Source organism: Hypomesus transpacificus, chromosome 16, assembly GCF_021917145.1.
Source record: "Hypomesus transpacificus isolate Combined female chromosome 16, fHypTra1, whole genome shotgun sequence".
In the NCBI taxonomy this organism is placed as follows: Eukaryota; Metazoa; Chordata; class Actinopteri; order Osmeriformes; family Osmeridae; genus Hypomesus; species Hypomesus transpacificus.
Window position 1 is genome coordinate 2,215,038 of NC_061075.1, and position 27,820 is coordinate 2,242,857.

At 45.4% G+C, this 27,820-nt stretch overlaps 1 protein-coding gene across 1 annotated transcript in view; it reads left to right on the plus strand.

Moving 5' to 3' along the window:
- LOC124478750 (cadherin-22-like) overlaps positions 1-26,576 on the plus strand; it is a 69,426-nt gene extending 42,850 nt beyond the window's left edge. The window contains exons 6-12 of the mRNA XM_047037168.1: positions 528-715; positions 830-1,086; positions 2,371-2,507; positions 8,387-8,508; positions 16,396-16,513; positions 19,281-19,532; positions 24,693-26,576. Coding sequence (XP_046893124.1) covers positions 528-715; positions 830-1,086; positions 2,371-2,507; positions 8,387-8,508; positions 16,396-16,513; positions 19,281-19,532; positions 24,693-25,207 — 1,589 coding nt within the window. The 3' untranslated portion in view covers positions 25,208-26,576. The remainder of the gene's footprint in view (positions 1-527; positions 716-829; positions 1,087-2,370; positions 2,508-8,386; positions 8,509-16,395; positions 16,514-19,280; positions 19,533-24,692) is intronic.
- Positions 26,577-27,820: the final 1,244 nt, after the last annotated feature.

Sequence of the window (27,820 nt, forward strand, 5' to 3'; positions counted from 1 at the left end):
CCGGCACCAACGGAGCCCAGCTCAATGGGAAGGTGATCTGGGAGGACAGCAGGGTTTAAGATCACACAGGGGGGGGGTGGCAACGGTTGCATGACTTGGCTAATTGGTATCTATTGACTGAGAGTGCCTGTCTGCTGCTTGTGTGTTATTTTTTTATTTTTTTGCCTTAACTCTGCAATACAATGGACTTTGTGCTAACGCTAGGAATGAATCTTTAATGCAGGTTTCTTACCCCCCCTCCCTCCCACACACCCCTCCCACTCGGTTTCTCCCCTTTCTCTTCTTCTCTTGTCTCCTGACTTTCCTTTTTCGTACTGAACTTCTGTTCCCCGACTCCCCTCTACCCTTCCACCTTCTCCTCATCCTCCCCATCCTCTTCATCCTTACCCTTTGAGACTTTCTGTTCCCTAACTTTTCATCTTCTTGATTGTGATTCCTTCTACCCCCTTCTCTCTCTCTCTCGCTCGTTCTCCTCGCTCCTCTCTTCTCCTTTCCGACCTCCTCCTCCCGCACCGCCGGCCCGTCAGAGATGTACCAGTTCTCGGTGTCGGAGGGGGCGGCGGTGGGGACCTCGGTGGGCAGGGTCATCGCCACGGACGCGGACATGGGGGAGAACACGGACATGAGCTACCTGATTAAAGACCAGGAGGGAGGGGAGCTGTTCAAGGTCACCACGGACGGCGACACACAGGAGGCGGTCATCACCATCAAAAAGGTAGGGTTAGGCAGTAGGCTCCTCAAGACTCAGAGGATTTTTCCAAGCACGTGCATGGACATTCTGACTCCTAGTCCAGAGTTGACTCCCTCTCCTCTGTCCTCTGTGGTCCAGCCCCTGGACTTTGAGAGCAAACGGACTCACAACGTGGTGGTGGAGGCGGTCAACAAGCACGTCGACCCTCGCTTCGTGGACCTCGGCTCCTTCCGGGACCAGACTATTGTTCGGGTCAGCGTGTCGGACACGGACGAGCCGCCCATTTTCCAACCCCCTGAGGGCACCATCTTGGAGGTGCAGGAGGACGTCAAGCTGGGCGCTGTGGTGGGGATTATAACAGCAAAGGACCCCGACATGGAGAACGCACCTGTCAGGTAACGTGTGGTTGGTAATTCAATGAAAACATGTTTTACCATTCAATGATACACCCCAAATGAGGACACTGCGGGCAACTTTCACTGTTCATGTTACCTCGGTGTGCTCTTGTTGTGTTCACTATTTCAAGCAGTAGTTTAAGCATATCTTCTGACTGCAGTTGACACAAAATCCATCCAGGACAGCCTCCTAGCAGTATCAGAGCAACAGCACTGAGAATACCTCAATTTCCCCTTGCCGGTGGCTACAGTACACCCCTACAGTAACAGGTCACCGTGCTTGCTCACCGCTAGCACTAACCCCACATTCTTGTGTTGACTTTCAGATGAATGTTTATGCTAGAAAAGAATATAATCCCATCCAGTACATGAGTGCCACCTCGTAGATCACGGAGCGAGGAATAGAAGGAACAACTGGAGGGACGAAGGGGGAAACGGGAGCCTCACACACACCGACACACACAGGCTGTGCAAATTACCGCCATTAAAAATGCATGAGGCTGAACTGAAAGTGCTCCAGGTGTAATAAAGTACAACACTGTGGCAGCGCCGCCGCCCGCGAGTTGGCAAGGCTGGCACTGGGTGTCTGGCGGCCAGTGGCGAGGGGCCATGCCCATCCGTACCACTTTCATCATCTCTATTGGACAGAGCTGTCTCAGGCACCTATAGAGCCCCAAAGCCCTGGCATTTGCTCAAACCCCCCTGCCACCGGGCCGTGCTCAGGAGGGCTCTGGTTTCACGCCAAGGGGGCTCCAGGCCCAGAGCGATGAGGCCAGCTTGCCTCGAGGACATAGAGTCCTGTTTGTAGAAATATGGGTTTATTTAGTTTGGCTTGGTTATTTATCACAAGGGGGGAATGCTGTGTTCAGGCTGAAGTGGCTGATTTCACATTGGGATTGTGGACCAGGGATATTTACTGAGATACATTATGATTTCAAAAATAAACTATTTTGTGGATACTTAAAGGATTTGGAAGTAATTATCTATACCAATGGAGTTTTTTTATTTTGTATTACTTGAAACCTTCGCAAAGCCTCTGCTGCGTACTTACTTACTGTAAAGTAGCATCTATAATGGTTTTCACATTTTACAGGTTTCTGAGAAAAAGCATCCAATTATTTCCACCGCCATCGATGGTTGCTGAAATGTTAATTGACTGTTCCGTGATTTCAACCTGCCAAGACCGTAGAAGATCCCGGTGCTGTAAAAGCCAAGTGGAGAACTCAGAATTGGATTTCAGCGTACTTTACATTGATGTGTCCTCTCCTTCTCTTTCTCCGACAGGTTCACTATAGACCGTAGCACAGACCAGGAGCAGATCTTCCACATTGATCCAGTATCGGGTGCCATCACTCTGGGCAAGATTCTTGACAGAGAGACGGCTGGTTGGCACAACATCACTGTGACCGCAGTGGAAGCAGGTACGCGGATCTGACTGGAGGACACTTGCGAGAAAAGAAACTTGTTTACTTCTCAAATATATAGTTTTTTTCTTATTTTTTCCCCTTCATCCACAATCAGCATGTATCAGTTTTGACAGCTTGTATTCTTCTCCTGTGTTGCTAATGTTTGACTGGGATTGTTTATTTTTGGATGACAGAAAAACATTGCATTTTGATATCAGCTAAAAGCTGTCATCATTTGACAGAAATGAAATAACAATATGGGCAAAAGGACTTAATCTAGCTTCATACATGTGTTATGACAAAGAGAATGAACACATACATTAATAACCAGACAGAGGAGCGACAGGTGGTGAGTTATTACTGCCCCAGAACATGTTAGGTTTGGAGAGGAGAGTTAGACTAGCTGGCACACAGCCCTTTCTCCAATCTTGAACAGATGAAGTGATTTTGGGATTGTATTGAAAGCACAAGAAAGATTGCGTTCTGCATCTGGCGTGATATCAACCTGCCCACACAAGATGAAGGCGCGGCAGAAAAACAACAGTGTTTCATCACTGCAGCGCTGTGTTCCGCATCTTGTTTTTGTTCCCAGTCTTTTACCACAGTGCATACACAAGACAGGTTCCAGAAATCTGAGGTATTATGTTGTTTCGAATTGCGCCCACCCCACAGATTGTGCACCCAATGTAGTTCTCCAAGCAAACTTTCCACACAAACAGTCAGAATAAATGAGTTTGCGAATCATTCAACGGTTGCTTGGAGCTGTAATTCTCAAGACAAATTGTTTGCTTTTGTGCTCTCACTAGCTTTGTGCATGCCATTATGTCATAGGCACTTTTTAATGTTAATTGACCATTTAAGGGTGTGAGAAAGCAGACATTTTCTCCAGTATCACGCCTTAAACACAGCGCTGTGTTGCGACTGATAAAGCCTTTCCTGCTTGCCACCGTCGCGTTAGAGAGAAGCCCCGACAAAGAGAGTGAATGGTTGACTTAATCAGAACTCTCGCAACGTTTCTTAACGCCGCTGCCTCATCTACTCCTGGGCGTGTCGAAGAGCAGAGCTTGAGAGTAGCCAAACATTCAGGCTTTCCTGTTTCCCAACTGTTTATTTTTCCCCCACAATGTGTAATTAGTGAAGTGTAAAGAGGTCAACTTGGATGTGTGAAAACTTTCTAAGATAGAAGGGAAAGCACCTACATTGTTTCTTATTGCTCCCCAGTGACTGTACGTGTGTCTGTCTGTGTGTGTGTGTGTGTGTCTGTATGTGTGTGTGTGTGTCTGTCTGTGTGTGTATGTCTGTGTGTCTGTGTGTGTGTGTGTCACGAGTAACAGGAGGATCATTTACCTACCCTGTCATTGGTGCATGTACTGACAGATGCCTGTCGCTGTGACTTCCTATCTGGGAGGTGAGAGTGACACATCATTTCACCGACCTGAGATAGTGAGGATGATATTATATTGCGAAACCGGTATTTTAAGACAGATAACTGGAAAAAAGAAACACTGGCTATACAGGCAAAAAATACAAGAGGAGGTGGAACTAGCCTCAAGGTGGACTGCAGACAGTCCTGAGATCATCTATTTACATAGAAAACTCCTCATTTAAATCTCAATTTGTAGAGCCGCTCACCCATAACATGCTTTTTGATGAAAGTGCACCATTTAAGTACATACCCAGGTAAGATACGCGTTCGGTGAGAGCACCATCTACAGTATTAAAACGCACATCAACTGATATTATTTCTATTCTATTTGATCATTATACCATACGAGTTTTAGCCCGATGAGTGATGTCTGTATAATGGTAAAAGCAACTCGCAGTTTAGGAAGAGCCAAGTCATCTGTCAATAGCAAACAGAGAACGCAGATGCATGGACCACTCATCAGTATGTAGGTGCAGATTACATTCTTCAATATCTAGTGTATGAACTGAGGGGCATGACAAACTCGTTTGGTTAAGCTAAAAGAGTTCACTCCTAAAGAGAGCACAGTTTGAAATAGAGTTGATAGGTCATTTCCAAACAACTGTCTAATACATGCTGCTTCACCCAGACAGTCTTTTGAATGGGTGCTTTCCCATTCAGAGAGAGGCTTCAGAGAGGTCAACAAATCTATTTTTCGCTCCAAAGAATTCAACACACCATTTCATATCGGGTAGACAGCAAAGATGGTACTATGATTAGACCCGCAGCCAGATTAGTGCATGTTAAAATGCAGTCAGATTGAAGAAACTTCTAAACCTTCTAAACTACTGTTTCTAAAACGTCATCCCGGAAGAAAAGTTTTGTGTGGGCGATGGCTAAATGGAGCAATGTATCATAGATAAAAAAAACTGCTGCAGAATATGTAAGGACTCAAGTTTCTCCTCTTGATGAAACTTTGACCACTGTAAAAACAAAAAACAAAAAAAAACACCAAGAGCCCTCATTAGTTTGAGTACAATACACAGCTGACCGATAAAGCACCTCATACGAGGGATCAAATTATACCAAACCAAAAGAGGAAGTGATTGTATTTGCAGGCAGGGGGCCAAGGATGATGAAAAGGAGCGAGTCGGATTAATTCAGTAATGGTATTCGGAGTGAGGAGGATGTCTCGGAGCGCAGCGAAGACAGATGATGCGTCATGGGGAGCCCGCCTCTGTGACCTGTGCTCCCCCAGTCTACGCTTGGACAATCTATCAAATGTCCTCACGATCAACAACTCGCGCTCAGAGGAGGCTGCGGAGATGCCAAAGGGTTCGCTTGCAGTGCAGTCGATGGTATTCGTAGGATTGTAGGAATTGCTGCTGATAATCAGTGTCTTTCTCTTTGACTCTGTCTGTACTGGAGGGTATAAGGAACGTAGTTGTATATGGTTATATGCTGTACTTATTGATAGTTATAGACTGTAGTTATATGTGCAGTTATATATTTGACAGTATGGACTGACTGGACTGTCTGCTACCATCAAGCCACGGATGGGAAGAGAAGAAGACTGCATGGTTTGTTCTCCATAATGGTCGTGTAAACGGTTATGGCATCCTGTATCGGTTGTTAAATGATGCAGGAATATCGAGTTATGGACAATGATGATGCAGAACTATTGAGTTATGGACGATGGGCATTGACTCTGCTTTGTAGGGACCTTGAGGTTTTGATTGGAGACACAGTGAGAGTGACTGATGAAGAACGTGTTAAGTCTGCGTCTTCATAAACGGAGTGACTAAGTTCAGTTGAGTTGTGGATTTGTAATAAGTATTATCAATCTGCAGATTGGGAGAGAAAACCAGACCTCTGACCGTAAATGACAACACAACACCAGGCTTATAGGTCTCAATCATGTCTCTCTCCACCCTGAAGGCCGGAGGACCATCTTTTATAGGGCACAAGAATGTAAATATAGATAATGACAGTCAGGCAGTCAGGACATTCTCAACAGTTTTAGAGAAAGAGCTCCCAACCCATGACCACTCTCAGACTAGAGAGATCATAATTGGAGCTCTCCTTGTAATCATGACAAGGGACGTTTACCCAGTACTTTCCCCTGATGCCAAACATCTATAACCCTGACGCAGACACAATCTACTCTTATTAATATCAAGCTCACATGAGAACATACTTGCTAGTATCCAATGGCTGGTTCTATTGATTAGTCAATAATGTAAGCACACAGGAAATCCCAATTTCCTCCACAGTGACATGGAATACTTTCATACCCGCATGTCCCTGTTGACCGCCCTGACATTTAAAACAAGCTGTATCCCCCCCCTGGAATGAAGCTCTTATAGCCATATAACAGTTTGATCGCCTAGCAGGGCTGTTCCCTTAGTGTGCTTGAGCACCACAGACTCCCCGAATATGATATGTCACAGTCATTCACTGCCAGACAGATATGCTCCACCAAGATTCGTAACATCCGGTAAGTGTTTTAAGGAGGCCGAGTCTGCATTTTCAGTCAGCCGTCGACAAATCCCCAGCCGTGTACTGGAAGATAGGTTGGGGACAGTTTGACTCATCTGAGGATGAGGGTATCAGATGCCGGCCTTCTGTCCTCTGCTGAAGCTGTTTGCTCGTCCGAAGATGGAGATGTAAACTGTCCATCTGATTGCTGTTTTTATTTCGGCTCTTTGGGGTTGTGGAGGAGGGCTGCATTAGAAGAGATAGTGCCGGGTTGCTCCGTCCATTTAGATTTATGCTGCCCGGGCAAAAGGCAGTCAATTAAAATTCTGCATTGATGTGAGGATTATGCTATTAGTAAAGCCCAGTGTTCTCATTAGTAGCTCCGACACCGCTGTGCATTGGAGATGGAAGGAAGGAGGAGGCTGTTGGCAATGGGCGCTGCGGCTGGAAGTGCAATCAGTCAGTCAGTCTGTCTGTGTGTCAGTCTGTCTGTGTGTCAGTCTGTCTGTGTGTCAGTCCTAATACTTTGCTGTTTGTGCTGATCCATCTGTCTGTCTGTACGTCTGCTTCACACTGAAGGGAGATTAAACCACGCACCACCTGGCCGTCTTTGTTGCAAATGGTCCACAATGGTCCAAATTACATGAAGACGCAACAGCTGTGGACTGTTGTTTTGTACCCATGGTGCCTCTGATGGTACAGTAATTAGCTATGTGTCCTGTGAATTCAGTGTTGATGGACTAAACCTGGTGGAGATGTTGAGAGGACTCGTTCGAACTGGGAGGGAGATCCACACTTTGCAAACTGGAAACATCAGCATGAGTAATCAAAAAAAAGAAGAATTTGATTCAAGTAGAAGTGATGTTTATTTGGAGTAGGGCTCTGATTGTGCAAATGATGCCATTTTCTCTCGTTCGTAAAAAAAACACGTAGTTTGTTGTGAAAGCTTCCACATGAACAGGTCTGGGGCTTTATTATATGTGATCATTCATCCATTTAAGAAGGGACATGATTAGAAATAACGTACCAGAGATTATTGAATCTCTCATTTGATTCTATCCTCATCATTCGTCTCCTGTTGTGTCCCCGACAGTGCTGGCGTGGGTCCTGGTGTGTGTAGAGTGAGGGCATGCTAGGAAAACAATGATTTGATTTGTCTCATTAGGGCGTCCCTCACTTGTTTCAAGAACTGTTCAGTTATTTATTGATTAATTATATTGGAGGTGATTTCAACATGTTACAATACGGATAAGGCTGTCAGTGCTCGTACAAACCAACTGAAGGCGTCATTGTGGAAATGTTGCATGTCATAGAATTGGGCTTTTCATCATTCTCTTTCAGCACACAGCTGTGCTGTGAAATGAGTGTCGGAAAAGAGTCTGTGCTGTGTTGATTTTCCATTGAATTTTGAGTATGCTGTGTCTATAGTACGAACATTGTCTATACCACATTTGTAATTAGAGACCACAGAGAGTACTCTACAGTACCACCGGGTCTACCTTCTTACTGTAACAACTGGGTCAGTCCTGATCAGCACTGGGGAACATACTCTTATTCTATCCCAGGTCCATTCCAAACCCTGTAAGCTGTTCTGTGTGTGGTCTCCTCACTAGATAACCCTGTATGCTGTTCTGTGTGTGGTCTCCTCACTAGATAACCCTGTCGCTGTTCTGTGTGTGGTGTCCTCACTAGATAACCCTGTATGCTGTTCTGTGTGTGGTCTCCTCACTAGATAACCCTGTATGCTGTTCTGTGTGTGCTCTCCTCACTAGATAACCCTGTAGCTGTTCTGTGTGTGGTCTCCTCACGAGATAACCCTGTATGCTGTTCTGTGTGTGGTCTCCTCACGAGATAACCCTGTATGGTGTTCTGTGTGTGGTCTCCTCACGAGATCACACCGTATGCTGTTCTGTGTGTGGTCTCCTCACGAGATAACCCCGTATGCTGTTCTGTGTGTGGTCTCCTCACGAGATAACCTTGTATGCTGTTCTGTGTGTGGTCTCCTCACTAGATAACGAGGCCCAGGTGTCTCACTCGGCAGTGAGCATCCGTATCCTGGACGTGAACGACAACCCTCCCGAATTGGCCACGCCCTACGAGACCTCGATATGTGAGGACGCCAAGCCTGGACAGGTGAGAGCGCCGACCGCAGAGCGATGGGGTGGGATCATGGTCTTTACTCAGGAGTTTGGAGTTTCCTGTCTGAGAGGATGGTTCCAGAGGTGGTCAGCTGTTTGCCTGAAGCTGATGGAAACATGTCCAAGAATCTAAATGTGGATTTTCTTCCCTCTGCCTTGCGGTAGATGATCTTTGAGGGGCTTGTCTCCTGAGAGAGCCTGGCAGCATTGAGGTGGAACAATCAGTTTTTGTTGTTGTGTTTTTAGTGCCGAGCCAATCACCTTCCCTCCTTGTCAGAATGGTTTCATTATCGGCTTGTTTCTGCTTTGGATCTTTTTCAATTGGACAGCATGATCTATCTGACACTTTGTTCCAAAGGCAATTTATAAACTCTGTTTAGGACACGAGTACTATTTGCCAAAGGAATGCTAGTGCCAAAATGGGTATTTATGTGTGTTTTTGATGCAGGATTTAGATGAAAGGTTATTATTAAATATGAAGTACAAAATGAAACACAAACTTATAAAGGTTTTCTGTCTGCAATCTGTTTTTGTAACAATTATCTATTATAACAAACATAACACATTTGTTGCCAAAGAAGGTTGCGAGCCAGTGCTTTTCCGAGGGAATTGCAGAGCTTCAGCCAGTCTTTCAGTGTCTTTCATCTCTTGTAAGCCAGTGGTGCTTATGTCAACCTTATAATGCCGTAATACTCAACAGTCCGTATCGAGAGGTATTAAGACTACATAATCCAAAGGTTGTGGACTTTGCAAGAATGGTTGGAAGGAAGAAAAAAAAATGGAACATAATCTGTCAGCATTTAAACGTCAGGGACCTTAAGAATGAAGACATCAGTTAGATCTTACAGTTTCTCTTTTTATCCCGAGTCACATCTTGACTATCATTAAAAATGGACAGAGCCATTAGGGTGCTTTATTTTCCTTTCACAGTCAACAGGCCCCTGGCTCAGAGGGAGCCAATTACTATGTGCAGAGCAAAGGAATAATTAAAGAACAGGACTTTTAAAGACAGGGCTCCACGCTGAAAGCTACATTTACATGTGTAATGAGGCTTAGGCCTCTCTCCTCTTGATCCACACTCTCTTTACTGCTCATGGCCCTCTGTGCCATCACGTCTCCCAAGAACATTGTCTGGTCTGATCGCTCTCCCACCTCTCTCCTTCCCCCCCATCTGCAAGGCCGCATTAACCTTCAACACATAATCACGGGCAGGCCTATCAGTCTTACGGCACACATCCTGACTGACTCCCACTGCTTGGAGCTCCACTGCGCTTTCATTAGCGGGAGACATGGAAGCGTACACGCGCCGCAATTATGAACGGGGGCCAACGTCGACACACTCCTCAAACACAGATGCAAAAAGCACTTACTTTAGCTCTCTCGCGCTCTCTCTCTCTCTCTCTCTCTCTCTCTCTCTTATTGTCTCTCTCTCTCGCTCTCTCGCTCTCTTATTGTCTCTCTCTCTCTTTCTCTCTTTCTCCTTCTTTCTAAGTCCGACTGGTCAGATAGTATAAAAACGTGCCTGTTTGCGTCGGAGGGTTTCTAATAGGTGTTGCCCGCCTCTCAATCGCTGGGATGGACATGATGGAAAGAAAAGACTCAATGTGAAATATGTGAAATCGAGTGTGCAGTTGGTTTCAGCAATTGTAGCACCTTAGAACTGCAAGCAATACAGCATTTAGTTTGAACTTTAAATTGATCCAGGCTTGGCCTGAATCCTTCTTAGTTTTTTGTGTCTGAACTACCAGCTTTTGTGTATTGGGATGGATGGGGCTTCCTTATAGAGTGTGCTCAATCCCTTAGAGACCAATGAATCAATGTCTCAATTAACTAATTATAAGGACGGTACTGTACAAGAATGTCATGCGGTATAGATTTCTCACACACAAAAAAATGTAGTACGTTGATCTTAAACAGAGAACAAGGATACTTGAGGAGGTTTCCTGTTTCCAGAAATCTATAGTTGCATAGCATCTACAGTACTGTACTACACCAGATGCTAACAGAGAGTATTTGCAAACATGAGAGATAATATACCTCTGGGGAATCCAGCCCAAAGGGCAGAGTGTGACCTGGTAATGGTTTCATGAACTAAATAAGCATGAATAAACATGTATCTCTGCTCTATCTTAATCCTCCCAAGATGCTCTACAGCGGTGGAGGGTCATGATATAACCCAGCGCCGTGTTAGCTACAGCCTGCCAGAGGAAATGCTCTTACTTTCCAGGAATACTTTATTTTATAATAATACTGCTATTTCTTTCTCAGCCAGAGTGCAGGAGTGCTAGGAGTCTGCATGAGTACTGTGTGCATGCAATATGTGCTTCCATTTTGCTTTCCATTCCCTAGAAGCCTATTAATCAATTTGATGACTTGGGCGAAGGAGCACCTTTCGAAACCGGGCATAATTACCTCCATTTTTCTTACACCTGCTGTACAAGGCAAACATTGGTTGTGTAGGCTATGGTCCAGCCCGGTCATGTCAGTCCACAGGACTGTTTGGCTGCTGATTGATTTTGGCGTTTGTTTTTTTTCTGATTTCTAGAATCTGGTCAAATGTTTAGAACATCACATTTGAGCCTGTGAGACAGATTAACATACACACCTCGCAGGTGTTAAAACACACACACATATAAACTCACTCACACACACACACACAAACAAACAAACAAAAACACACAAACCACACATGGGTCCGAGGTTCCCTGTCATCCTAGCGTCTGTCAGCTCAGCCCACAGTTTACCAAGCTAATGAGGAGCTTTTCATCAGCCCTGTCTCCTGTGCTGTCACACAGGCCTCCTCGCCAGGTTAGCTCCGTGGCTCAGGTTTGGTGGCGCTGCGGCGGAAATCAGATTAGCCTAATCCTTTAACTGCATTCAGTCTGATCCAATTTGAGGCTTGGCTACATGGCACAGTTTTGTTTGTCTAAAGACAGGCGGAAGAAAGTGGCCCCTGGAAGTAAATAAAAGACTTGGGTGACACGAGCTAAGCTGCTTTAGCTCGGGGGGTTTAGGGTTCACGCCAAGGGGGGGTGACACAATGTTGCATGAGCGTTTCATTATTTACTGTCTGTTTCAACCGGGATCTTAAGGTGAGTACACAGGGACTGGTCCAACAGAGACACTGCAGCTGCCTGGCTGCAGCTTCCACATGAGTTATGGCTTCAGCGTGTGCCGTTCTATTTAACCCACGGGGCTGCAGGAAACAGTTCCAATGAGTTTGTTATCGGTTTACTTTCCGGGTCGACTTGGGCTCCGAGCGTAAAAGCCGTTACTGTAAGTGCTCTCTCAGACAAAACACTTCGTGCCAAAGCTCGGGCGTTTGGGAAAGGTAACTAAAAGGTTCTATACAAACTATAGCTCAGCCAGCTGACAGTTTGTATTGTTTGGGACATTGCTATTCTCTCAACCCTCAACCCCGATGTCCTCTGATTCCATGTCTCTGTGCCCATCTGGCAATGTCCTCCTCTCCCTCCCATAACCGATTGACACGTGAAGCGGCTCTTGCCCTCCGCCCCTCTCTCCCATCCACCCTTTGGTATTTGTGTGACTGAATGCAGAGGGACAGATATCATAGAGGGCCGTGTGTGCAGGAAAAGGCAGGGTGGAAAGGCGAATGCTGGGGAATGGCCCCGGGTAGGGAGGCCTGTCAACTCTGTGCAGACGTCTCCAAGCCAGGCAAATGGGTCACGGCGACATACCGCCTGAGCAAAACCCCCCGCCCCCCTCCACTCCCCTTTCCCTTGTCTCCCCCAATCCCCCCACACCCTGCCCTGAGTAGGTAAGACTCCGATGACTAATGTGAGGCCCCATGAATCACACTTTTTTGTACACACAGTAACTGACAAACACACATACAAGTACATCCAAAGACTGGCACCGAAGTATACTTACAGTTCAAAGCAGATAGTCTGACTCTCTCTTGAGAGTGGAAACAAGGACTTTTACGACAACTTCCGACTGATCGCTGTGCAAACAAACAGACTGATGGCCAAGTGTGTTATCACTCCCAAGGATTAACACTGCGTGAAACACAATTGGAATGAGTAGTAGTTTTTCTTAAAGCAGTGCAATCAACCATGATCAGGGCCGGACTTACCATTGGGCTTGACTGGGCTACAGCCCATGGGCCCTGTCCTGTAGGGGGCCCCGCCCGTTTACGTACAGCGGAGGAATGAGCTATTAGCTAGAAAGCTAAGTTATGCTACCAAGATTCATAAACAAGAATATTGTGTACGGTTGACAAACAATAAATATAATTTGACAATATGTTTGACAAGAAGACTAGCTACCTAACAAGCCATGTCATGGTCCCCAAATCAATATCAAGATTTTCACTAACAAGGTATCGGCCATATACTAGTACTAGGCTACAGTACGGCTGCAGCCTGTGTAGCGAGTTGAATAGCAAATGGATGTGAGATGATCGCATCAAAGTTGACATATTATCCAAACAGTAATTATAATTTGACAGTATGTTTAACATCAAGACTAGCCAGCTATCGAGCCATGTCATTGTCCCTCAATAATTTAGAATGGTTAACAGTTTTGCTGGAACTACTGAACTACTGGCTGAGTATTCACCCAGACCATGGTATAATTTAAATTAATTAAACACTTTAAATAGACTTCAGCAATTAACATACATTATGTTATTTTGTTTAGTTGTTTGTTCAGAATCATGATCTCTATTTAATTCTTAATTTATCCAGAATCGTGCAGCTCTAAATACATATAACTTGTGTATCATTTTGTTCTATTCAAAGTCATGTAGGCCTATAGTTGGTAGGGCCCGAAAATTGACCCAAGCCCAGGTGCCCCCACCGCCCTAAGTCCGGCCCTGAGCATGATGGCACCACTTCCACAGCATTTCACACATAAACTTTAAGATTGGGTTATGCTTACTACCGTTGCATTGGTTTATAACTTGGAGCCTGTAAACTTCAGGCCACAAATGCTTTTATACTTTATTATTACTTATTTATTATTACTTTATTGAAAAACACAAAACACAGGTTCAGCTCCTCACACTGCAGGCTGAACAGTGTGGGCATACAGACATACCAAATACATTCAACATTAATGTCTGTCTCGAGCACAATAAAACATCGACCGTACGCTAACTGCTTTTGAACAAACTCATCATTGCAAAAGCTTTATCTCCTGTAGACACAGCTGCTCTTTAAAACGTTTCCTCTTAAAAGGAAACCTCTTGTTGTTGTTGTTGTTCCTCTTGTTGATTTCGCTCGTCCTGCCCTTCCCGAGGTTGGTCTGTGAAGAAGGAGATTAGTCCCTCAAATGAGAACTCAGCCACCCTCTCCAGGACCCTGACCCCCAGGTGACCCCTCTGAAGATGGGCTACTTTGGGGAAAAGTTTACCCCTGGAGTTTTTCAGGCCTGCTGGAGATGTAAGGGGGTCAGACAAGGGGACGGTTAGATATAAATCTAATTAGGTGTTATGCTTGAGGGAAAGCTTGTTTTGGCTGCTCAAAAAACTCCCACACACTCTCTTCCTCACTTGTTCCAGCTCTCTTTCCTCTCTCCCCGTGAAGATGCTGCTTCACCGAGAATTACTTTACCTTGGGCATTGTCATAGAACCCACACCACGGCTGCCTCCATTTTTTCTACTTGCCGCTGTTTTTTAAAACTCTTCGGGCAATAATATTCATCACTCTACTAATAACGGGGCTCATTGTTTATACCTTTTTACTCTGTGTAGCATTGTATTTCCTTCTCAGTCTGAGGCCCCAAAACATGTCCTGGTTCTGCTCTTTACACACACCATGCTCACTGTGATTTGAATGTATCATTTGAATGGAATGGATGCGTTGCTGCAGGGGGATCTGCTGGTGTTTGCGCTGCAGGTGGCGAGCATCAGTATGCCCTACGCCTTGCTGTTTGTGCGAGTCAAGAAGATGAGATGGAAAGTGCTTGAATTTTAAACAGAACTTTCCATATTCGCTGCCTTTGAAGGAAAAATTACAGCGAGAGTTTGTTCAAAGTCCCTACACAATCTCCTCAGCTCCCAAATAAACACAGCGCAACAAACAAGAAAGTATAACCAATTATATTGCAGGGTTAGGTTTAATTCAGCAGATCACATTGTTGAGTGAATGAGCACTCTCTCGGAATATAGGCTTTATCAAACAGAAGAATGTTCATAGGTTACAATACAGCTTAGAATTCAGAACTACCAGGGTCAATCATACATTGTGTTCTTGACCTGACAACCATTCATTATCCAGCCGAAATGTACAATTGCGTACCTTGAACTCAAACTTAAATCTGCTAAAAAATACATTGATATATACAGACAGGATATTAAGACTAGGTACAGGAAATGATTTCCATGGGAGGCCCTATGAAAAACAGAAGAGGGAATTTATTCACCACTAGGAGTGGAGAATGAATAAAAAAAGAAAAGTAGAGTGACACAGAGCCAACTGTCTGATGGCTCTGTTAACAAAGCCCTCTGCAACTCTTAGTTGAATAGAGCGCATACCACATAGGCCCACATAGGCAGGGGCCCTGGTTCGATTCTAGCCAGGGCCATTTCCTGTATGTCATCCCCTTGCATCTCTCCCTGCTATTCCAGTCGTTCTCCCTGTCACCAAAAAAAGCAAAAATTGCTAAAAGAATACCCTGAAAAAGGTGAGGTGAGGAAACTCTCCTTAAGAGAGGAGACAACAGACTCTATCCTCTGTGTAATAGCTTGATGTATTCTCCCAAACACTTATCAGATTGAGTATCACCCAGACAAAAGGATTTCTGTCCTCCAAATACCCAAGCTGTAATCTTTGTGAGAAGTGCCAGTGTATGGACTGGGGCTGTTTGTCATGTGGACTCGACCGAACCCTAAGAGCAGAGGAAAATTATTTATTCGAGAAGCATTTTTCACATCCCATTTCAGGCAATATCTGAGGGGACAGATTAGATGTACCTACGTGGTGCAGCTTGAGATAAAGAATACCCTTTTCCCTTTTAACAGCAGGAAGAAATAACCTGAAGACATGCAGCTTTGGGAAATGTGTCAGGTCTTAGTTTCTCATTAGTGTTTCTGCTGACTTCCTGAAGTGAAATGAAATCCACAAGCCTTTTTGACAGGCCTATAATGTAATGTAAAAACAGGAAGGTTGGATTTTAGGACGACTGAGAATTCCCTCTCGTTTCAGGCCCTCTGTCCAACATAAAAAGGCCCCATCTGTTGTGTAACATAGACAAGTAATTTAAAAAACAGCTAACACCCTTTTTTTCTCTTCCTTTCTATCTACTTGTTCAAGCATGGTGCTCTCACTGGTCACAGGCCCGCTGATGTGATGTTAAAATGCAATTTGTCAAATTGTAGTCGCATCTTGGCCTCAGAGTCACAGGGGTAGGAAGGGCTGTCTTTGAGAAGTTGTGTCAAGGTGAAAAGTTAGGTGGCTTGTTCAGCAGTACATTGTGGCAAATGAGTCACTCCTCCTCAGTTACCACCTTCCTCATAGTTGAACCTCGTCGTTCTGTTTAGACCCCGCCTTCTTCACTGATCTCTGAACTGTCTTATAGGGGGGAAACGTAACAGCAGTCAAATTTGCTTTGGAAATTCCTCTCTGATTGGAGGATGGGTATGAATGTTATTTTAACATTTGTAATGGGTGTGCCCTCATACTGCGCACCTCAGGGTTGTGACCTGTCTGGTTGGAAATGGAAATGCAAATCTAGTGTTTGGGTTCCAGTTCAACAGAATACAGAGTAGCAAGCATGTTTTTGTCTCCGTATGAATGAATACAACTTCATCCTATTCCGAAATGGCTGCGCCAACCGGGTCAGCTTCTGCCAGCTGGCCTGCTGTTCTTCGTCAACTCATCCCCATCTTCCTCCTCTCCCCTCTCTCCTCCTCAGCTCATCCACACCATCAGCGTGGTGGACAGAGACGAGCCCCAGTCTGGACATCGCTTCTACTTCACCCTGGCTCCCCATGCTGCTAGCAACCGCCACTTCACCCTCTGGGATGTCAAAGGTGAGAGGCCGGGGGGGTCAGGGGTCATGGAGCACAGTTTCCAATCGAAAGGACGGAAAGGTCATGCATAGCCTTGCGTCCAACAGTTTGCATTTTTGTGCCATGAAAGGGAATTTGAAAGTGCATTCTACTGTGCTGCATATGATAAATAAAAAAAACACGACTATACATACTGTTAGTTAACTGTCAAATGTGAACTTTCGGACACAAAACTTTGTTTTTCACTGTTGCAATTGTTGACCCTGCAAAGCCAACAGGGATTACATGTTAGCAAATCTCTGTTTAGAGATGTGTACCTAAGTGGATGTGACACGTGGCTAAATCAAGATTGATCTGACACGATGAAAATGTCAGGGGAGCGAGCCAGGGAAATGTCAGAAGGTTGTGTGCTGCAGCCTCATCCACACACACACACACAAGTCCACATGCCCATACACACATAAGCCCCCCACCCACACACATACACATGCACGAACACACAAACAACTCACATGCCTACGTCAGCACACGCTCACCAAGGACTGCAGACACACACATACACACACATACACACACACACACACACACACACACACTAGAATCCCGGCCTTAGGGACACCCACACTGTCCTCTGCTGTCCTCATGGCACTCACAGGTCCTCACTCCAACACTAAGCTCTGCATCATAGAACAAGACAAGTGACAGTGAAATGGAAACACACACATGGACAGACACACCTCATGATGACGCTCGGTGCTGGTGCGCAGGCTCCCCAAACAAAGAGCCACCGACACTTTTTTGATCCTCCCACCTCTTCCCTCCCCCCTCCTCCCACTGTACGTCTGTTTTCATGGACACATTTGTCAACCTGTCACTTTCAATCTGTCACTCTTTTTTCCACCATCGGAGCTTCACATGGCATTCTGTTTCGGCTCTCTGACACGGGAGGACAAACAGACACTTTTTCATGCCGCCAAACTTTTTCAGTCAATGTTGAAAGTACGCCGAGAGGGAACCGAGTTTCATGACAATGACACAACCTACATGTTCCCATGTTTGAAAGATGTGTCTGTCTCAAAGTCAGCAAACACTTTCAACATTGAAAAAAAAAAACGTTGTTTTATCAGTACTGTTTTGAACTTTGTTGTACAGTAGCCGTTCAATCAAACCCAGACTTACAAACTGAATTCATAAATACCTAAATGTAGAAATGTATTTTACTGAAATAGGGGAAGCTCATTTAATAAATGGGACATTATGTAATAACAGCACATAGCAATAGTATTAGTAAAAGTAGCAGTAGCAGTTGTAGTTGGAGAAGTAGGAAGTCTACAACAATTAAACAAAATTGTGTTTAAGTTGATTTTGACCCTGTTTAAAGAGAGAAGAGTTTACACAATGTGTCCTGTCGTAAAAGTCAAGAGGACAAAGCCACGGGTGCGATAGTCAGCAAAGTTCCTGTACATAAGCAGGGGCGGTAATGGGAACAGTGTGCCAGAGTACATGTCAGAGATTTGCTGTGGCTGCATGGATCACAGTGATATATGCTTCTGGAGATGGATGGCCCAGTCAGTCCCTTGTATGCAAGTCCATCCACTGTGGCTGCTCTCACTGTATTTGTCAAAGCCTCCTTCTGTGTATGTTGTTACATTTGTCTCGGTCTCCTGGAGAGCTGCTTTCGTCTCCGAGGCATCATTTCAAACACCAACTGCCGCCTGTTTTCTCTCAGGGTTTTATTTGACTAAAAGGAGCACATAATGAATATTAACTGAGGCAAAGATGAAAGATTCCCTGGTTTTGCAGTGAAAACCGACGATTCAGCTGTGGGCTTGTTTGACGATTCTAAAGTCCTCATTGGAATGTCCTCGCAAAAACACAAATGTTTCTTCAGTTTATGACAAATATTATTTCAATTTACATTTTGTCTTCTGAAAGTCAAACATGTTCATTGTAGCTGTCTTTTTTATCACTGTAGATGACTCATAAATGAATGCAAGCCTCACTGTTTTTAATGTTGTGAGAAATCCTATTCAGAAATGTTGTCAAGTCAAGGGCTGATGAATGCACTGCATGCTCAATTCCACACAGTCTCCAGGGAATCAGGGTTCAAACTAGGATAAGTAACTGTGTAATAGCTGTACAGTCGAGCTATCTGGATCCTCCAAGGGCAGATAAACAACAGCAAATGAAGTCAAGGTCAACAAGATCAACAACAAGACGCTGATTTGTTCTCTAGCTCAGAATTGTATCTTTTTCTCCCCCTCCTCTTCTCCCCCTCCTCCTCCATCCTCTCGCCCTCCTCCCTCTTCTCCCCCCCTCCCTCCTCTCCCCCTCCTCATCTCCCCCTCCTCCTCCATCCTCTCCCCCTCCTCCTCCATCCTCTCGCCCTCCTCCTCCATCCTCTTGCCCACCTCCCTCTTCTCCCCCCCTCCATCCTCTCCTCCTCCATCCTCTCGCCCTGCTCTTCCCTCTTCCTCCCCCTCCTCCTCCTCTCCCCTTAATCCTCCTCTCCCCCTCCTCCTCCTCTCCCCTTCCTCCTCCTCTCCCCCTCCTCCTCCTCCTCTCCCCCTCCTTCCCCTACTCCTCCTCTCCCCTTCCTCCTCGTCTCCCCTTCCTCCTCCTCTCCCCCTCCTCCCTCCTCCTCCTCCTCTCCCCCTCCTCCTCTCCCCCTCCTCCCCCTCCTCCTCCTCTCCCCCTCCTCCCTCCTCCTCCTCCTCTCCCCCCCTCCTCTCCCCCTCCTCCCCCTCCTCCTCCTCTCCCCCTCCTCCCCTCCCTCTCCCGCCTCCAGACAACACAGCGGGGATCAGGACGCAGCGTTCGGGCTTCAACCGCCATGAGAAGAACGTGTACCTGCTGCCCATCCTGGTGGTGGACAGCGGGCCTCCGGCCCTGAGCTCCACAGGCACGCTCACCATCCACGTGTGCGGCTGCGACAACAACGGCGCCATCCAGTCATGCAACGCCACGGCGTACGTGATGAGCGCCTCACTCAGCCCCGGGGCCCTCATCGCTCTGCTGGTCTGCATGCTCATCCTCATAGGTAAGGATCAGAGAGATGACAGCACGGTCACACCCTCAACCCGATACCAGGTTTGACTGTTCTGGATAGACCCTGGATGGAACACAGGAACCGACAGGAGATTGCCATGTTCCATGTTCCCAAGCCTGTCCATTTGGTATTTTAGGAAAGTTCAGGTACACGGAAAGATGATTTGAAAGGATTAAAAAGAAACAAATTATTAAAACTTGAGCTTAAAAATTCCGCAATAAATGCATATGCTGTTTTCAACAGCACAGTATGCTCAAAGACTGACAATTTTTTAGCAAACGAACAGCATGTTTAGTCGGTATACCTCTTTCCAGAGAGCACAGTCCCCCCTCCCCACCAGTATCAATCAACTGCCCACTTATTTGCTCTCACTATACAGCATGCGGTACGTTGATTTTCCCCTCTAAACTATCGCTCAAGGGTTGGTTTATGATGCAGAACTGCTGAGGTGTAACTACAAGCACCATAGGTTAAAACCTGAACAAGCCCCAAGTCTGCATGTAGAGACTCATGCAGCCATGCGTGTTAACATTAATGGATTGTCCACTTCTAAAAGTTTTATATTTTTTTAGAGTTGGAATCGCATGTTTAATGGCTGAAAAACAAGGACAAATGACATAAAAAAAGCTGATCAATTTTTTATCTTTTTTTCTGAGGGTAACTCTCATGCAGGGCATCTTTGAAGAAGAAAGAGCTTTTGTTCAAGCAGAGTGCCCACGATGTTTGGCGTTATGAATGATATCAAGCCACTCTGCCAAACACGGCAGAGAGAGAGAGAGAGAGAAAGAGCGAGAGAGAGAGAGAGAGAGAGAGAGAGGGAGAGAGGGAGAGAGAGACTGAACCGGAGAAGGAGAGCTTTGAGGCAAAAGAGCAGCATCAGCACTTGTTCCCCCCAGGAACGCCTCGTTTTAAATAGAGTGGGCTTTCCAGACATCCGCAGATATGAAGGCGCACGCACGCAAAACCTCACAGACACTCAGTCCCAAACACACACCAACACACCCTTGTGCTTGTACACAGTCGCACTCACACAAGCACATCGATATACATACATAAAGCCTTCTAAGTAGAAGAGCTGGACCAGAGGTGTGTATAGTCATTTCTGAAAGTTTCATGAGTTCTGCGTCATAACCTCTCAGCTGTGGTTAGGGAGGGGGGGGGGGGGAGAAACATTTTGCAACCATCAGAATCTCTTCACCTCCGCTCTCCTTCAGTTCTTACACATATCCTCGGTTCTCAATAATTGAAAACATGACTAACTTACATGGGGCCGTGTGAGGACTGTGGTATTGTTTAAGAGATCTTTAATGAGAGCAGTCATGTCTCCATTAAGTAAAGCATGGCGACATTCAAAAGTAACCTCTCATATTTTATTAACTTTAAAAGCCTCTTGGACCTCAAAACAGAATTGCCGTACGAATCTGAATGAGGCTAGAACAAGCCGAGGGTGCAGAGGAGGGGGCTTGTGGTTGACGTGGTGGGCTGCAGAGACCATTTGGGTAAAGCACCGCTGTGTCCAAGACTACTGCCTGTCCCTCACACCTGCACACCATTAGGAGTGGGATGCGTGTTCCATTTTTGTGAAGTAGTCTTGAAAGCTGTTTTGATCATTTGAGCTCGAAGGGTTTTCACAAAAGCCATAACTCATTTCAAAGGTGATTGATCCTTTTTCAAAGTATTTTTTTTTTAAGTGTTTTTTTATTTTATTTTATTTTTTACAAAGCAACCTTTAGAAAAGTATCTTGACAAGAGTACCTAAAACCATTGCTTCCATTCTGGTAGTGCCAAACTCAGGGGAATGAGAACAGACAAGTCTATGTTAACAGCCGTCCCATTTGTTAAAAGGAGAGGGAGACTGGAGCACAAACCACTCGCTGTGAATGTCAGCTTGCAGCACGGAATCCCAAACGACTCCTCTCTCCCTCCACTCCCTCCCTCACACACACCCACACACACACCCACACACAAACAAAACCTCGGTTTATCCGGCGAGTGAGTCGTGAAGCGCTCTCTCTGTTCCTCTGCGTGTTGGGGGAGATCCCCAGCTCTCCCAAGGCCTCCAGACCTCCCTATTAGATCAATTGTTGGATGATGAGCAAAATGAAAACACATCTCTGCCTAATTACCCTGCAAACAAACAGTCTCTCCATCAGTTCATTTAGGGCCTGACGTGATGAATCCATTTGGTTTTGCCAGGCATCTGCACGTATCCGTTCCAATTAGGGCCCATCTGCTGTGATGAACTCTTGGGCTGGAGCGGCAAGTGCTGCCCAAGGGTAGATTTGCCTTCTTGTCAGGTCTGCTTATGGGAACATCTGTACACAGAGGAATAGCCGAGCATTGGTGCCTCACAGGTAGAACAGGTTTCCTGTGCGTGCACCGTGGCTAGTGTAGCAAATAGGTTGGGGATTGCTACAGCTCAGTGGTAGAGAATTGGACTGCAGATCAGGAGTTTGAAAGGTTCGAATCCCCCCTATGTGTGACTTTCTGATAAAAGAATTTGCTCATTGAAATGATTAGTAGTAGTAGTGTTTTGGGGGGGGCTGTGGTTCAAACAAATCATAGAAGAAGGTGGTTCAGAACCTGCCTCTTAAGATGATTGAAATGTTAACAACCCCTAAGACCACGGGGGATGGATACAAAATGAGACGCTAATGTTGTTTTAAGACTTGCCTGATTTGTTTGCTTTTCAATAGGCTACTTGAAGGCCTTTCTGAAGTGGGCCATACATCCTCCGTTGTACTGTTATTGTTCTTCAGTCTCTATGGGCGACAGGCAGGCATCTTGTTAGCAGCTCCAGCTGCTGTGTTTGTGTACGGCCGGGCTTGATCAATTCAAGGTTTCCACCTCCCATTACCTCCCCCATCAGTGGGGAAACAAGAGTGATAACAGAGTGCATGTTTGGCATGTGCAGCAGCATGCATCAGTGGTTTGGATGAGCCAAGTCTATTTTCCTGAACCAACGGCAATTAACTGACTCCAATTATGCGGAATCAAAATAAACACAATGGGCCAGTGATGCTTGTGCCCCCTTTGGAGTTCTCCAGACAATGTTAGAGAAGGGGCAAGATTGCCGATCGTCACTTGAGAGCTGCTCTGTGTGAGTCCCAGTTCATCAGCGGTGCACGCGTCTGCCTTCAAACCGCGATCCTGAAGATCCACATAGGCCCCTCTCTGCCCTGGAGCCAATTCTCCAGTCGTTTGTGCCAAATAAAGACAATTACTGAGCCAAGCAACAAGTCATTCATACAGATTCATATGCTTGTCACTGACGCAGTTCTTTGCTCCTTTTTCTGGGATGTAACAAAGGAGATAGCCTGGGGGAGGAAGAGAGGAAAAAACGAATGGTGTTCAGGTGTACTCAGTTCTCAAGGTCACTCCAGGAGGTAACATATTAGCCTGTGCTCTGATGATCTAACTGAGGCCAAGCACTCCTCACTGTAATAACACCAGGATTCTCTGTTGGGGACATACGTTAGAGGCTAAAGTAGCCTGCGGAGAAGGCATCTTCTACTGCCATTGAGCTAGTTGGATTATTGTTTACCTGGATATATTAACTACCTTTAATTGCAACTACGCCCCAGGATTGCAAGCCATCCATTGGGATAATTATTACATCTTTATACGGGATTAATTCTTAAACTGACTACCCATTACAAGGAAAAGCCCCCAAGTTAAAAGCGCCCAATGGACTCCCAGCATGCATCTCTATATACATTTTAGACTTCGATGCCTCGATAGTTGCCCTGCAAATATGAGTCGATACGCAACGATAACCATCTTAAATTAGACAGTCTCTTCCAAGCAAACGTTTATCTTCATTCAGCCAGGCACCATCTGTTAGAAGGGGAGAGTGACAGTGTTTTTCCTGGAGAAGGGGAGGTACAAGGGCCAGATGACCATGCAGAGCCAGGCTGTTTTGAAGTTCTGCAAGGCAGGCAGTTATGGTTGTCTTGAAGAGGATAGGGAACCAAGGCTATTGTCAAACACCGGTGGATTAGATGTTTCTTCCTAGGATGATTCTGAATTGAAGCCTAGGCTGCTGTAGCATATGCATCAATGATTATTGTCTCGTCTTAAATATCCATCATTCGAGGTTGGTCATAGCTCACAGTAAAAGTATTATTGTCTGGAGAGGAGTTGATTGTTAGCCACTCTGATGACTCCTTGTTGACCATGGTTAGGCAGTGTGCAACAATAGATAGTATTATTGTATCATTGAAGGGGTCAGATGATTGTCTATGTTATAACAGGAACATTAATAACCATACTGCATTTTGATATGCACACAGTCTCACTTTGTATGACTTCATTTGCATCATTGGGACTGACATTTAGAGTGGTGAAGTCATACAGGATGTCGCAGGCACAGTCCAAGAATACAATTTGCCCTGGGGACTAGTGATGGATCTGTCTGTGGGGGTGCAAAGCTAAGTGGATGATTGCTAATCAGAAATGTAGGCAGTAATTAAAATAACTAAGCTGGGATTAATGCTTCATTGATTTATCTAGATGGATACAGCTTTTGTTTCCCTTCATCTCATTAGGTTATTAAGTGATCCATCTCAATTGTTTTCCTTTTTAATTCAAGATTCAGTTTCCCAGCCATTAGCTTTTCTGTCTCGTAAGTTCATGGTAGGACAGTGCTTTACCTTGGAAGCAAAGTTACTGAACTTCAGAGAAGTGAAGCAACAGTGAGAGTATTGGCAAAACTTTCTGCTTTAAGTAAAAAAACAGGACTTTTATTCAGTTCAAACTAATTCATTTCAGATATTCTTGAGCAATCTAGTGTTACTGTGAGTATGAGCTACACAATATAAGAACACTTAAACCCTTTAGACTGGAACCAACTAAGTGTGCCAACGTTTTGTATGCTCAGTGCGATTGCGCATTCATTCAATTAAGTCAGACTGATAGAAAACCTTGGAGGAGCAGGATAAAAAATTCAAATTTTCCCATACCTTTACTTGTAGCAATTGGCAAACACACTCAACTTACGAAAGGTGGTTAACGATCAGTCTTGGACTTTAACAGGAGCTTGAAAGTACCAGGTCCCAAAGTCCAAAAGCCTTAACGGGCTTTCTAAGTCTGACCTCCCAAATTCCAATTCTAACCCCCCCCCCCCCCATCTCTCTTTCTTTCTCTCATCAGTGCTGGTCCTGCTCATCCTGACCCTGAAGCGCCACCGGAAGGGCCAGCGCATGTCAGAGGACGAAGAGGACATGCGTGACAACGTCATCAAATACAACGACGAGGGAGGAGGAGAGCAGGACACCCAGGCCTACGACATGAGCACCCTGAGGAACCTCTACGACTTCCCCGAGGCCAAGAGCTCCGATTCGGGGCCCGACCTGCGCACGCTCCCCCAGTGGATCCAGGGCCAAGTGAGCGGAGAGGGGGGCGCGGCGGCGGATTTCTCCCTCTTCAAAGGCTACATCCGCAAGAAGGTGGAGCAGGCGGACGCCGACCTCTCGGTGCCCCCCTATGACTCGTTCCAGACGTACGCCTTTGAGGGCAACAGCTCTCCTGCCCTCTCCCTCAGCTCCATTCACACCTTGTCCACCACGTCCGAGCAGGATTTCTCGTACCTCAGCGACTGGGGGCCGCGCTTCAGACAGCTGGCGGGCTACTACGCCCCGGGACACCCTGAGGAAGACGGCTCCTAGCACCCGTCCTCTGGAGAGACCAAACTCAAACACCCCTGCCCCGCCCAGCACCTCCCTTACGCCCCACCCCTCACCGCCGCTCCCCCTCTTCCCCCCACCCCCCCACACACTTCCCTTGCACTGTGTCCCAGCCCCTTGAGTCAGAACTATCCTACAGAAACTGGCCCCCTTCTCTAAGTTGCAGTCAAGTGTCAAATCCACTCTGGTTCAAAGCCCTTGCCCCAAAACTTGTAAGATATGCCTCAAGTCTTAGGTTTTTAAACAAAATGATGAAATTGGGGAACTCCTGGAGATGAAAAGAAGTTATCAAATCACCTTTACAAAGAGGAGCGTGTTTTACAGTTTCCAGGTATCGGCTGTCATGCAATACCTGATGTGGCACCACGACAGCATTACTTTGGAACTGTTACTTTCTTGGCAGGTCTGTTTTCTCTGGACTCAAATATGTGGTCCGTGGAGGCGTTTTAAAAAACCATCAAAGAGATGAGATCTGACAGAAAGGGTTTACTTCGTTTTTTTTCCCAAGCCAAGGCAAACTATCTGAGATTATTATGTATTTATTTAAGAAAAAACATATTTATGTATTTATTCATTTGTATTTATTTATTAATCTTGACCATGTCCATTACTCCTCTGGTTGGAGCAAAATATGTAGTGGAAAAGAGAGTAGAGGCAGAAGGAAAGAAGCTGATTCAAGATGCTGAACCAGAGGAGGCAGGAAACTGAGGACCTCAGACTGTTCTGTCACTAAGGTGATATTTGGGTCAAGGCAAACAACAGTCTTGGAAATATTTGTATTTATTTTTTAGAAACTATTTTGTAAAATAAACACCTGAGGACAGAGGAAAGAAAGAGTGAGGAAACAGGCCAGGTAAAGATAAAAAGACATGGCAATTCTGCGCAATGATTGGTTTAGCTTGACATACTTTCCTTCTATTGTGGTGATTTTAAAAGGGGGAGTGGAGGTCACATATTGTGGACATTGTGTGTCAACAGATATTTTTTTTCTTATCTTTTCCACAGCCATTTAAAAGGCAATAAGGCACAATCCGCACAAGTGATTTAAGACTATGAAAGGACTGTGTTTGTTTCATGATGTTGGCTGTTTGCCAGCTCCCCCTTGAGGAGTTTATTCCAGATTTGTATGTGTGAATGTGTATTAATGCGTCCAACTTGTTTTATATCCAGAAAGATACAATAGCTTTTCTTTTCTTTCATTTTGACAGACATAAATGACTGACAGTCAGTGCTGGGTACGGGACAAGTAGACTGAAAGAGAAAGGAGGAGAGCAATCACCTCCACATGGTGTCCATAACTTACAGTATTCAATGTCGACCTTAACTTTCAAATGTATAGAAAATAAAATTGAAAATCAATAAATATTTAAATTTTCTTTCATAAAAGGCGCTCCCTGATTGACGTTTGTTTGCTTGTCCGCCAGCCTTTGTCTGTCTCATGCAGTCCCAATGTGTAGTCTAAGATGGCCGCCTCAGACAAAGAGGATTCTCAGTAGATGTCACTGCAGCCACCCTCTTGTCAGTCTCTCTAATTGTCACGGTCACCAGAGGATACAGACACTTGAAGTCTATTTGAATATTTCAAGCTATTTCAGCAACCTGGTCTTACTAATATCTCCAGGACTCTTGGATAAAAGAGTTGGTTGGTAGGACTCCCTAGCTCCCTTAGATATTGATAGCAACAAAAGCAGATTTACATTTGCATAACATGTTCTAAACACTCTACTAACACAATTAATAATCTTGGGTAGTTAATTCGTTTGAAAAGCAGAAATGGAAAAGGTTACTGAACCAATACAAATGGTCAAAAACAACCCCAGAAATGACGTCATTTCCTTTTCTACAGACAACTTTAAAGTTTCCTTGTGTGCAGCTTTGAACTGTAAACACGTACAAGACAACTACCTGATCTACTGGGACTGTAACAGTACTGGTAAAAACCAGTACATAACAGTACCATTTTTTTTTTTCTTCTCATCCATCATTCTGATTGATTGCATCACAAATGTTTCTCAACATGGAATCCCCAAGCTTCATTTTCCATTGGTGACCCACTGGTGACCCCAAGCTTCATTGACCCAAAGGTAGTCACAGATCCACCCCATCATGTCTAACCCTGCAGGGGGTTCAATCCGTATAGGGCTTCAGATTAGTAGTCAAAGGGGTCAATGCATGACACATGGTGCAAAGTGATGGATCATGAAGGCTTGGAGGCTGGGCCATTATCACCATGAGCTCAGAGACCCCAGTGTGTCGTTGGGGTTAGGATCCCTAGAGGCGTTTCATGTCCATAACCTCACCAACAGGCCTCCCCGTCACACAGGAGGCAGGGTGTAAGGGCTTCTGAATGCTGTCATGAATTTGTCATCAACAAAATGTCACGGCGTGACTAATCCCAGTGGAGGTGAGTACAAGAGGAAGCAGGGCCTCTGGGAGAGGCTCCCCGGGGCCTGTAGGCGCTGGATGTTCCTCTCCCACTGTAAATGAACTGCTTAGCTGCTTAGCCTTATTTTTAGTTACCTTAGCTCCATTTCTCAGTCTTTACATGCGTCCATGTTAATGTGTTGCCATAAATCAGTTCCCCCCCCCCCCCCC